We start from the raw sequence: 12,308 nt of genomic DNA on the forward strand, positions 1-12,308 counted from the left end.
TGAAAAGCTTGACTTGAACCGGATGTATTTATCCCTGACGACCGGTTGAACCTAGCTTGGTCTGAGCTAGTTGTTATTTATCAGCTAAATATCGTTTTCTCGTTTGATACTGCATACTTTAATTCACCAGCTAGTTTGCTCTACGGAAGTACTTGGGCAACTCGACTATGCTCGCAGTTTTATTTCCCCTCTTCCCCGTTTTAGTTAATAAGCCCACCTGTCAAATTGAGCTAGCCGGTTAGCTTGTGGTAGCTTGCCAGTGTGTAAAGCAGAAAGCAGGTGGACGAGATTATGCAACGCTCACAGTTTTAATGTCAACTTCATAACGTGAGGACCAGGACCAGGATTAGGATCATTCATGGCAGCTCGGCAGCCCTTCACAGACACGGATACTGCCGATGAAGCAGTGAGGGCGACGTGTGACGATGCAACTACATGTAAAAGGTAATGTCAAAATCACAGTTTGCTTTAGATGCATCATGTTCAGGTCACTTAAAGACCCCCTGGCCCCTTCAGTAATGTTTTAAGATGCATATTAAACACTCTACTCGGAATAATAACGTGTGCCTGATAGGTTTTTCCACATAACATTTCCACGTTAAATTATCTTGTTAAAAGACACCTCATCCTTCTTCCTCTTTAGAAATCCAAGAATCTATGAGTATGCAAATATTGTTCATGTCAAGTGTTTATTTGCCGGATACAAGATGTCTCTTTCTTAACTGTTAAACCCATTCTCAGTGGGGTGGGGGGCTGCACTGGAGGCTTCAAAGGATATTTCTTAAAATGTCCACATCTGCAAAGTGGACTCAAACTAGTTGTGATGTCACAGACCCGCCCCTTATAATCAGAGTTTCAGTAAGCACAGAGACACTTTCTACTCTCAGCAGATGTAAGTGAAAACACATACATCATTCTGCACTGTGAAGCTCAAACAACCATCTTTAGGAAAGGAAAACATGTTTTTGAGTGGAGGATGACTTTAAGTTGAAGCAAAGGAAATTATTTACATTGTCTGTGTGAGACAACCGATACATTATTAATTCGTAATGACAGCAACCAGCAGTTACTGGTTAACACATCTAGCAGACACAGGGTAACATGAACATCCCACGGTAGTCCTCTTTCTGGTCTGACACTCCGATTGAGTTCTTTATCACATATGTATGTATTCTTCTCCTCAACTTAACAGTGGTCAGGTAGGTTTCTTATATACAGTCTATGGGTAGCACACATACAGGAAGTTTTATTTGCTGGGAAAGGCTGCCTAAGGTTTCACAACACTGAGCTGAAAGCAGCACAGAGCTGATTCTAAGTAGGGTCAGCAGTACGAGCAACCCTTTTACATTTAAAAAGCACATTTAATTCAGTGTTAATATCAAACATATTTACTAGAGCTTTAATTACACATGTACTCATCCAATTTATCATTTGTTTTCTAGGTTTGCTACCAGTAAAAGCTACTGGAAGGACCCTTATATCCAATACTTTGTGAGATCAGTAGGTGAAAGGAAGGCACCTGAAATCAACAGAGGTGAGTGATTCTTTAACATAATCTGACATTTTTACCCTTTTTCAACAATCTTTAGCTTGATTAGACAAATAATGTGTTATAAGCTGCAATACAAGTCAATTGCATGCACTTATGGCCTACATATATGTAATGCTGTACTTTTATTTAAAGACATATATATATTTTAAACATTGCTAGTTGTAAACCACATTACATAAATGATCTGAGGAATAACTATTTATATGACTTCACCCATGTGTGTTTGTCCACTTATTTTTCAGGTTACTATGCCCGTGTCCAAGGAATGAATCATCTCCTTGACGCATTCATCAGAAAAACAGGATGTGACTGTCAAGTAATCAACCTGGGTGCCGGACTGGACACCACATTCTGGAGATTAAAGGTTTGCAACATTGCGACTCAGTGCCAGCACTCTGGTTAAAATGTGATTCCCGGTTGCTCTATTACAGTGAATTGTCTTCTTTGATTTAACTGGGCTGCATTAAATACACTTGGCTATTTATTGTGTGTTTATGTGTGTGTGTGTTACAGGATGAAAACCTCATGCCAAGGAAGTTTTTTGAAGTTGACTTTCCAACTGTTGTGGCCAGGAAAATACACAATATAAAGTAAGACAACCAGGCTAGTTTTTACTTTTATCTTATTTTTATCTACCACAACCACCAGTACCTCCTACAGATTAGAGGATCTGATCAGTTCTGCAATATCTTCACAATCTTAACTGACGTCCACGTTAGCATAACCGGTTATGATTAGTAAATGGATTTTGTTTTCATCCTTTTCTGGCTGTGATATTGTAATGTAGGTTAGAGGCCAGCAGAGGGAGACAAAGCACTTCAGTAAAGGAAAGGACATATCAGCATTTACAACTGTTTTACAAAGGAGGAACATTGTCAGTGTATTTAAACTCTGTGTTATCCACATATGTTTCCTGGATAACAGCTGATGTGTATTATATGCAAATTATGACAGTATTCTAACATTTAGGCGAGCACATTTCAGCAACAAGGCAGTTCAAACGTGCTTTACATAAAACATAAAATGCATCAGGACAGAATATAAAAGCAACACATGGAAAAATAAAAAGACATTTAAACACAAGTGTTAAATCTGCAATTAAATGAAGCTAAAATAGAGTACTTAAGCTCTAAATATCTAGTAAATGACGATACTTTTACAAATGCTTGTACAGAAACTAAGCTAAGAAATACAGTAAAATGTAGCTACACTCTAATTAGTTTAGACTAACCCATTAATCAACTAATTGTTTCTATATTAGTATGTGTGTATAATGTAATAATGTATATGTGATGCTCTGGATAAGATGAATAGTTGTATTTGTGTGTGTTCATCGTTAGTGGATTTGCATTCTAATGATTTTTCTTTGACCAGGACAAAACCACCTCTGTCCAAACCTCTCATCGAAACCCACTCAACAGACTCCTTACTATTAGGTAATAAAACAAAAACCTGCGATCAACAGTTTATTAACATATATTTTTTTTATTATTTCACACCACAGAATCTGTCTAAATGTGTGTATGTTAATGTGTGTTTTTCTTTTTGTTTGCTCAGATGCCCACAGCCTGGACTCAGACCGGTACTGTATCATCGGAGCAGATCTCAGAGATGTCTCTAATTTGAATGAGAAGCTGAAGAAGTTCCAGCTTAACCCAGAGTATGTGAAAACGCTATTGTGTCTCTCTACTTTATATTCCTTATCTGTCATGTTAAACTAAGTCATTTAGATTTGGAAGATAGTGTAAGTTAGCCTGAGGTCAATATAAGAGCAATAAGTCCATGCTACTGCTACATGTCGGTTGTCATTTTGTTCTCTCAGCACGTCTCTAGAAATCCAGGAATTCAAGCTTATCTCTGTGTTTTCTTGCTGGGAGTAACTATAGATAACAGAATCACTCTAGTGTCGGTGTGGCTGTAATGCAGATGATCAAGAGGAGTGGTTTTGAGATATTTTTGTGGTCGTTTTGATAACTTACTCCATGACGTGAATTCAAACTGAACACAGCCATAGTTATTTGTGAAGGGGAATACCACAAACTCTTTACAGCTACATTTAAGTCCTCAGTGGTGTTTGGACAGAGTATCACTTTATAGGTATCAGTGGACCATTTTATTGTAGGATGATTTCCTTCTTTGCATGGTAGGATGTTTTCTATGGCAAGGATAACTGCTTAACCTCAGCTTTCAACTCCCATTAAAAAAAAAAAAAAATCTTTATTTGTTTAAGGAAGTCTGACTGAAAAACGAGGCACTCTTTTTCAGGATGTGACTGAGGGTTTGTTAAAAAGTCATGATTATGTAATAGCAAGGGTCACTACTTCCCTGTGACCCTTGTTTGATCTGCACTGGGGCCCTTGAATAAAAAAAATGTAAGTCATAATGTGAGTAGTTTTAAGATTATAATGTTTCATAGAGTGAATCATGGAGTATAAAAGATACACTCTTCCTTGTCTCATCAGTTTGAAGGAAGGTTGTTCTTGATGCCCAAATCCAGTTTTATCCAATCATTTCTCAACATTATGAAACATTTTCACACAAGTTTCTGCGCTTAACTGAATGAAATCTGTCAAAATAGATATGGAAACTAAAACCTGTTTATATTAAGTAAGAGGATTTTTCTCCGAATGCTTTCTAATTATGTCATTATGTTTGTGTGTGCTGCTCTCACCTCCAGACTACCCACACTACTCCTGTCAGAGTGCGTGATGGTCTACATGACGCCCAGCCAGTCCTCCAATCTCGTTCACTGGGCGGCGGAGACCTTTCACACCGCCATGTTCATCAACTACGAACAGGTAACCAAACAAATGACACAATCGTTGGCTTTTATTATCACAATGATGTCACAATTTTCATGAAGGATCTTGATTTTTATTTTTTTGTTTGAGTAAAAGAGAGACATTCAACAGGAAATGAAAGACATTTTAACACAAGAATAACATAAGGCTTCATCTAGACTACATGATCTGTGTGTCCAGGTGAACATGAGCGACCGTTTTGGCCAGGTGATGGTGGAGAACCTGCAGCGTCGTCAGTGCACGTTGGCAGGAGTAGAAGCCTGCCAGTCTCTGGATTCTCAGGTAACCTCCAGCACTCGTTTAACCTTTATCAACCAACACAGGTCTCTTTCTCAAACAATGCTCTCCATACTCAGTCCTGAACGTGTGTCGCTTGCTGTAGAATATCCAGACAGTAAATAGTTTAGTGTTGGGTGCTTGCAGAGGGATCGCTTCCTGAAGACTGGCTGGGAGCACGCTGATGCGCTGGACATGATGACCGTCTATAGTATGCTTCCCCAGGATGATGTGGCAAGGTAATGCAGGTCTAACACCACCCAGCATGAGCCAACGCTGAGGTGTTCAGTTCGAACAGATTCAAAACAAAGTGTATTTCATCTTCCTTCATCTTCAGTGAAATTAAGTTCACATTGTATGAAGTTAGTTGGAGGTATGAGCACTTTTGACCTAAGATCTTTAAATCAGGTAATATGGCAATTAGAAAAACAGATCTCAGTATGTCAGAGCAATGGTCACTTTAATAAAGACTGACTGAAAGACATCTAAATATATATATATATATATATATATATATATATATGTGTGTAGTTATAAACACCGAAAAAACACTATGCTTTAAGTTGGAATTCTTGTTACTTCACTTTAACCTTCATTTGAAAATTCCAGCGTACAGAATGAGAAGCCAAACACATTTTTTAGGAGGTAATCAAACCTAATTCTGGAAAAAAAAACACTTGACACAAATTAACATTTCATTTTTAATCATTTAATCTGGTGGACTTCTTTGACACAAAAGTTCTCACATAAATTTTTGTTGACTGTCTTTTATGTTTTGCAGAATTGAGCGACTGGAGTTTCTTGATGAGAAGGAGTTGTTGCAACAACTTCTTCAACACTACAGTATCTGCTGGGCTACCAAGGACAAACTCAATCTGGGTAATGAACAATTATAATTTAGTTACATTTCAGGTGTTTGTATTAAAATTGTATTCCTTAACATATCTGCTGTGGTTGATTTGGTAGCACCCATAGTTTAATACAACAGCAAACATTTGCAGTTTGAAATCCTGAAGGGAATGGCAGATCCCACCATTTAAATGAAAACTACTATATAGAGGCATAATCACAGAATGTAAATATATTGAATGATAATTGCTGAGAAAACCACGAATGACTGAAAATAGTTAGAAAAACATGGTTTGATTTCATAAAAATCAAAAGGATTATACCTTTAATGAACCTGTAACCTGTTGTAGGAAATCACACTTGTCACCAGGATCATGTCTGGCCACTATGGCGCCATGCTGTCTGTTAGTTTTTTGACTTTGTGTTACTCATATTTCGTGTCAAATTGTTCATATTTCCACACATCCACCCTGTTTGAAGTGTTGCAGTGCAGTCATTTACAATAACAGGTCAATGTTCTGTTTCCTCAGGGCTGTCACAGTTGGCATTTTGAGGGTGAAAACTGCTCCGCTGTCGGGACAAGCTCGACATGTATGTTCGCCAAAATCAACAGCAGGTCAACATGCGTAAAAAGGAGATGTGGAAAAGAGGAAGTCCATATTCTTCATTAAGCCCTCGTTGGGGAGTTATTCCGGTGTGAAAATCTTGGCATCAGCAGAAAGTATTTTCATGAGCGTCCTTTGTAACCCTTGTATGGTCACAGTGCAGGTTGAAGATAAGAGATGATTAGGTTAAGAGCTGTGAAGAGGTTTCGTCCTTACACTGGCAATGAATTAAAAACCTCAAAATGGATCAAGTTTGTTTTTGTTTTTTAAAATTGCTTACAGACAAACTTCTCCACAAATTATTATTTCAAAAACCTACTCATCAAGTGTTGGATGATTGAAGAATGTATCAAGTTTTAAGAATTTTAGATGTCATATGATTGTCCTTGTCTGGTTTTTATGTGCCATTTTAATTGTATTTATTGATCAACAGTACCTCCCAAAAAACCCAGAACCATTTTCTTATAATAAAACATTCATGCATGCAGATTTTTTTTCTTTTTCTTATTAAATTGCAACATACATTACATACAACTACTGGTTGCCTGTGGAAATGTTTATTCTTGCCCCTAGTTTTCAAACAGCAAAGATGACATGGCAAATTAATTTGTAACAGATTATATTTGATGAATGTTACTCAAGTGCTGTTGCATAAAAATGTTGTTTTGTGTAAAATTGTGTTGTCATGTTTTTTTATGTACTTTGGTATGGACTCAAAATATCAGTTGGGTTATCTGTAGTGATGAGCTGAGGGAAGATATCGGCCTCAAATAGCAGTGTGAATGTTTGTGTATTTAGTTATATGACATGTAGTAGACGGTGCATTGTCCAATAAGGCCTTGCATTCATAGAGAAATAAAGCTTAATTACAATTTTATTTAGGGATCTAAGCTTATTTATGACTTTATGTTCAGTTACTCTGAGAATTTAAAGTGACAGATATTTTCATCAGGGTACACTGGAGACCAAGAACTAGTTAAAAGGAGGGTGAATTTACATTTAGTCCAGTATCACAAGAATTAGTGAAAGAGTCATGAAATATACATGTACATGGATATGAAGATTCTGAGCACCACTTTCAAGCCTCTGTGATGTGGTGCAGATCAAATGATGTCTATATAAGATGACAATTGACATATTTGGAGGTGACAGACTGGGTGGATAGATAGATACCAACCCCCAAAAAGTTGACCCTAGTGGACCCAGCCACAGGGGACCACTGTTCACTTCACAGTCCAACCATGTGTCAGGACAATTTTTTAAACCTAACTATGCTTGTCTTGGTGTTTACAGCCATGACAAATAAGGTTGGCTAATTTTAAGGATGTAGTAACCCACACCTAAAAAATGTAGTGCTGGCACAAAAGGTACTTCTAATTTAAATGCATTAGTGTGAAAGTCATGTTGAGTGTCATGAAAAAATGGAAAATTCATGCCAATGTACATTAATCTATAGAAGAAATGTTGTGATTATTTCATGACAGTGGGTTGTTACATTTGACAGGTAGGCAGACACAATTAAAACTCAAAAGAATGCTTATATTCTTCTGTAGTTGCTTGGTGTGTAAATATTGAAAAAGCAAGATTTATATACTCTTCAGAATAATATATTTAAAAGACAGAAAATATAAAGATGACATAAACAAAACTAGCAGTGGTGGTTTGTTGGAGTAATAACTCACCTTTACTTGTGGGTGTGTTCTTTTACACCTAACACAGTCCTCGTGAATCAGTGTCAAATGTCTTGGGAGTATAAACAATTGCAGGAAGGTGGGCCATCAGAAAAAAAATAGGGATGTGCGTATGTCCTTTATGCATCAGCTGAAGAAAGTCTCAATATATATAAGTGTACATTCTCCTGCCATCTAGTGCAGTCTGTGGTCTACCAGTGGAGCAAGTGATACTGAAGCAAGGCAGAAAGAGTTTCCTTCCAAGTCAGTATGTCAGGATCAGAAACCAAGACAGAGGTCCTCATGATAGCTGATGCAGCGATGGAAGAGCTACCAGCAGAGAGAGGCAGGAGTACTACAAACAAGAACAAGAAATTTGACCAGTATGTTCAGCCCTGCCTGGTTGAGCTGCTTGGGACGACCCTGTTTGTATTTGTGGGGTGTGCGTCTGTCATTGGAAATGTAGGAGCTGGTGCCATCCAGCCTGCTGTGGCTCATGGACTGGCACTGGGTGTACTGATTATGGTGTTCGGGCCAATTAGGTAAGGACCAATGACATCATATTTTGTTGGGGGCCTTAAATTCTTTATATTGTATGTTTATGTATGTTATATTGTTTATATTGTATTGGTTTCTTGCTCTTTCCTCACAAAATAACGTAAAACACAAAAGACAACTTAAATTTGATTGACTTTAAAATACTGATATATAAATATTTTTCTTATTTAAAGCCATTCTGTCATAATATGTGAATGTGTTTACTGCAATTTTTGACAGCATCAGGCGAACTTGCCAAAATCAGAGTAGACTACATTGACAAACTTTCAAAGGCTGATTGTCATCAATTATCAATATGATACAACAAAATAAATACTAATACAAATACTCATTTATAAATTGTATTTATCCAATACAATTAGTTTTTATGACCGTCATATGAGACACAGAGTAAAGTTTATCATGTTCATTTCAGTGGGGGGCACTTCAACCCTGTGGTGTCTCTGAGCATCTACCTGTGTGGAGGAATGGAGCTGTGTCTGCTGGTGCCCTATGTCCTGGCCCAGATGTTCGGAGGGATGACTGGTGCAGCTTTGGCCAAGGTAAGGAAACATATGGAAGCTCATGTCTGCCAGGAAAATAAAAAAGTAGATGAAAAGTAGGTGATGATAAAAAATAAATTGCTATGTATATATATATAAAAAATATATTATATAAAGGAGAATAGGAAGTTTTACTTATTGTCTCAATACTGGTGTGTTACTGGTATGTTAAGTTATCTTTGATCCTGTTAACACGTGTTCTTGATTTCCTGGCATCTTCTGTTGGGCATAAAAAAATGAATTACAGAAAAAAAACCTCATGATTACTACTCTATTTGTTCTACTTTTAGTGTATGTACCCATCTACACTGTATACTACTACCCTTGGAGGAGCCTTTAATGCTGCAGCAGTCACCGGCGATCTGGGAAAAGCCACCCTGGCAGAGGTGATGATGACCCTGATCCTTACCATGGTGGTGTGCATGGGGGCCGTCAACGGTCGAACATGCTCGCAGTGGGCTCCTTTATGCATTGGCCTCACTGTGACAGCCAACATATTTGCTGGGTAAGAACCACAGGCAAAGTCAGAAACTGTAGATTCTAACTTTAACTGTCTCAGAATCAAATGTATCCAATTACATTGTTTTTGTGTGGTGGAAAAATACAAATGCTTTATGTGTTCATTTTGTTGGCCTAATCGAATGTAAATTTACCAGTCTAAAATATCTGCATATCTAATAAGCTTAAACATAATAGGTTTTTAATACCTGTGACTGTATGGAACTCCACACAGATTGCTAATTGCTTTAAAGTCTCATAAAAAAAGAGTACATGGCCATAGTCTCCAACCACAACGCTCACAACGCTCCTCTACATGTGTTTATTATCTGTTATCAGATGGTTAATTGTAGTTTATAGTCTTTAAATTGATATGGTTGATTGACTGTTAGTTTATTGTCTACTTTCTGTCTCGGGACGTTTTAAATCTATACTGTATCTGCATCGCTCTGATCACTAGCAGTGTAACAGTGCTTTTATGTGCTGGCTGTTGTTTCAGAGGGGTGGTGTCTGGAGCCTGTATGAACCCTGCTCGAGCCTTCGGACCTGCAGTGGCAGCAAACCACTGGAACCTTCACTGGATCTACTGGGTTGGACCCACTTGTGGTGCACTGCTCACTGTCAGCCTCATCAGGTATGAATCGGTACAGAACACAGTGATAGTTTAGGATTCAAGGCAGGAAATAAAGCAGCTAGCAGTATGGCTGTAGGGTTGTCCATCTGCTGGTTGGTCAGTTTGATCCAGACTAAAATGCCCCAACCATGATTCTCAGACGATATACTCTAATCACTGTCCCAGACTTTATCTTTAGTGCCACCATGAGGTTGACATTTGATTTTGATTGAAACAACTACCATGTAATTTAGTGCAGACATTCATTCACTCAACAGGATGACCTGTAATAACTTTGGTGAACCCTTAACTTTTCATCTGGTGCCATTTATCCAGATTCCACACATTATCCTGACTGTTGTTACCATTTAGGTCTAGAGTTTTTTTTTCTTAAGTTTAATGAACCATGAATTTGATTATACGTGGGCTGAAAGCTGTTGATGAAACTTAATGGCACTTTCCATTCACTATCTTTTGTAGATAGACAGGTGTATAGATAAGGGACTAGTTTAAACCTGAAAGCTCATGTGTACCCTGTGCTCCTGTGGCTCTACTGTACTGTCATTTAGCTTCATTACGATAGGCCTGTTTATAGTTCAGTAAGCTATTACTGATGATGAAATATGTTTAACCTTTAAATAGGTTTTTTGGCATAATATCAAATCATACGTTGTGCTGTCATGAATGACAAAAGGTGATCAGTTCATTAAATAACTGTGTCTCTATCTCTCATGCAGATTGTTGTTTGGTGATCAGAAAACTCGAGTTGTGCTGAAGTGAACGCTTAATTTATTAAAGAGGGTCAGTAGAGGACATCCAGACTGACCTGATGATGGCTTTTTTCATTTGGATGTCTGTGCATTCCTCCAGTTGTCCAGCTTTTTTACTCAGTTTGTATTTCATGATTCAGTAAAGTGTTTAATGATATATGTCGTATATGTCAGTTACTCCAGACATGGACTTTACATATTATTGATAATAAATTATACATTTCATACAAATGATCACACCTTCTGTTATCTTTTTTTCTTTTCTTTCTTTGGCATTTTTATCTTTATTGGACTCAAAGCTACTGGGGCACCACCTACTATTATTTATTTACAGTTTTGTAGTCATTATTTGTGTCAAAGTCCTGAAATGGAAAAGCTTGCTTTATAGTTTTATTATTGAAAAGATGGTTCAAGGAGAGGGCACTGCACAACACAGGAAAGCTAGATTAGGATCGTAAACCGGTGCACTTCTATCAACTGGTTGTAATCATGTCTATTTAATGTTTCATCATCTGTTTACTTTGATTTTTCCATTTCTCACTATTTAGATCACCTTTCTGTAAAAGTACCTGAGCATATAACAAGTTATCAGAAAATTTAAAAAAGTAAAAGCATGGAAATTATGGAAACTGACAATTATCATTAGACTGGATTATGATGCAACAATGCATAAGTAGAATTTTCCAAGGTAGATTAATTCTCTTTCTATAAAGTCAGCTTAATCCAGTAGAACTGTGGTGGAGTAAAAAGTACAATGTTTCCCTTCCCTGTTCTCAGTGCACCTGAAGTATCAAAGCAACATTAAATAGATATACCCAAGTACCTTAAAATCCTATTAAAGTACAGCACTGAATTAGATGCACACCACTGAATATAACTTAGTAAAAGTGTTAGCAGAACAATGTAAGAATATTCAGTTTGATCTGCTTCAATTATCCTAGATGATCCTATCCTACATGAGTTCAACACAATCAACGTTTAAAGTCTATCTTTTAACTTTTTTTGGGCTGTGGCTCAGGAGGTGGAGCAGTCATCCTCCAATGGCGGTATGATTCCTGGCTTCTCCAGTCTACGTGTCAATGTCCTTGGGCAAGACACTCAAACCCAAATTGCTCCCATTGCTGCGCCTATGGTGTGTGAATGGGAATGAATGGTTAGCTTCCCCCGATGTGCAAGTTGGCCCCCTGCGTGGTAGCTCCTGCCATCAGTATATGATTGTGTGTGAATGAGATGTAGTGTAAAAGCTTTGAGTGGTTGTAACCACTAGAAAAGCTCTATATAAGTACAGTCCATTTACCATTCAGGCTACTGTAAGTTAATCTATGTCTGTATTAACCACTGTGAGGTCATGCTTGACTCAACTGAACTTTTCACCTTAGGATGACCCGTGCAAGAACTTGCTTGGCTCAGTATAAAGACGAAGCTAGGGTCAAATAAAGTTTAGAGTTGGGCAGGATGATGTTTTATGACTTCAATGTGCCAGCTGATAAATAACCATAACACCTTGCAATGGCCTTTACTTAGTGGTTGGGGTTTCAGATGTTTGCAGTTTCAACAAAGATTGATGGTTTCAA

At 37.7% G+C, this 12,308-nt stretch overlaps 2 protein-coding genes across 2 annotated transcripts; both read left to right on the top strand.

Annotated features, from left to right (window-relative positions):
• Positions 1–61: 61 nt before the first annotated feature.
• lcmt1 (leucine carboxyl methyltransferase 1) lies at positions 62–6,684 on the top strand. Its single transcript, XM_053341318.1, has 11 exons — positions 62–444; positions 1,443–1,534; positions 1,795–1,916; positions 2,066–2,142; positions 2,927–2,988; positions 3,110–3,212; positions 4,230–4,350; positions 4,534–4,635; positions 4,777–4,868; positions 5,411–5,508; positions 6,009–6,684. Exons 1-11 carry the CDS (start codon positions 359–361, stop codon positions 6,029–6,031), a joined length of 978 nt encoding a protein of 325 aa, XP_053197293.1. The 5' UTR covers positions 62–358; the 3' UTR covers positions 6,032–6,684.
• A 1,339-nt stretch (positions 6,685–8,023) lies between these two features.
• aqp8a.1 (aquaporin 8a, tandem duplicate 1) lies at positions 8,024–10,744 on the top strand. Its single transcript, XM_053341372.1, has 5 exons — positions 8,024–8,295; positions 8,727–8,853; positions 9,144–9,358; positions 9,851–9,985; positions 10,702–10,744. Exons 1-5 carry the CDS (start codon positions 8,024–8,026, stop codon positions 10,742–10,744), a joined length of 792 nt encoding a protein of 263 aa, XP_053197347.1.
• The last annotated feature ends 1,564 nt before the right edge of the window (positions 10,745–12,308 follow it).

Source organism: Scomber japonicus, chromosome 20, assembly GCF_027409825.1.
Source record: "Scomber japonicus isolate fScoJap1 chromosome 20, fScoJap1.pri, whole genome shotgun sequence".
NCBI classification, from domain to species: Eukaryota; Metazoa; Chordata; class Actinopteri; order Scombriformes; family Scombridae; genus Scomber; species Scomber japonicus.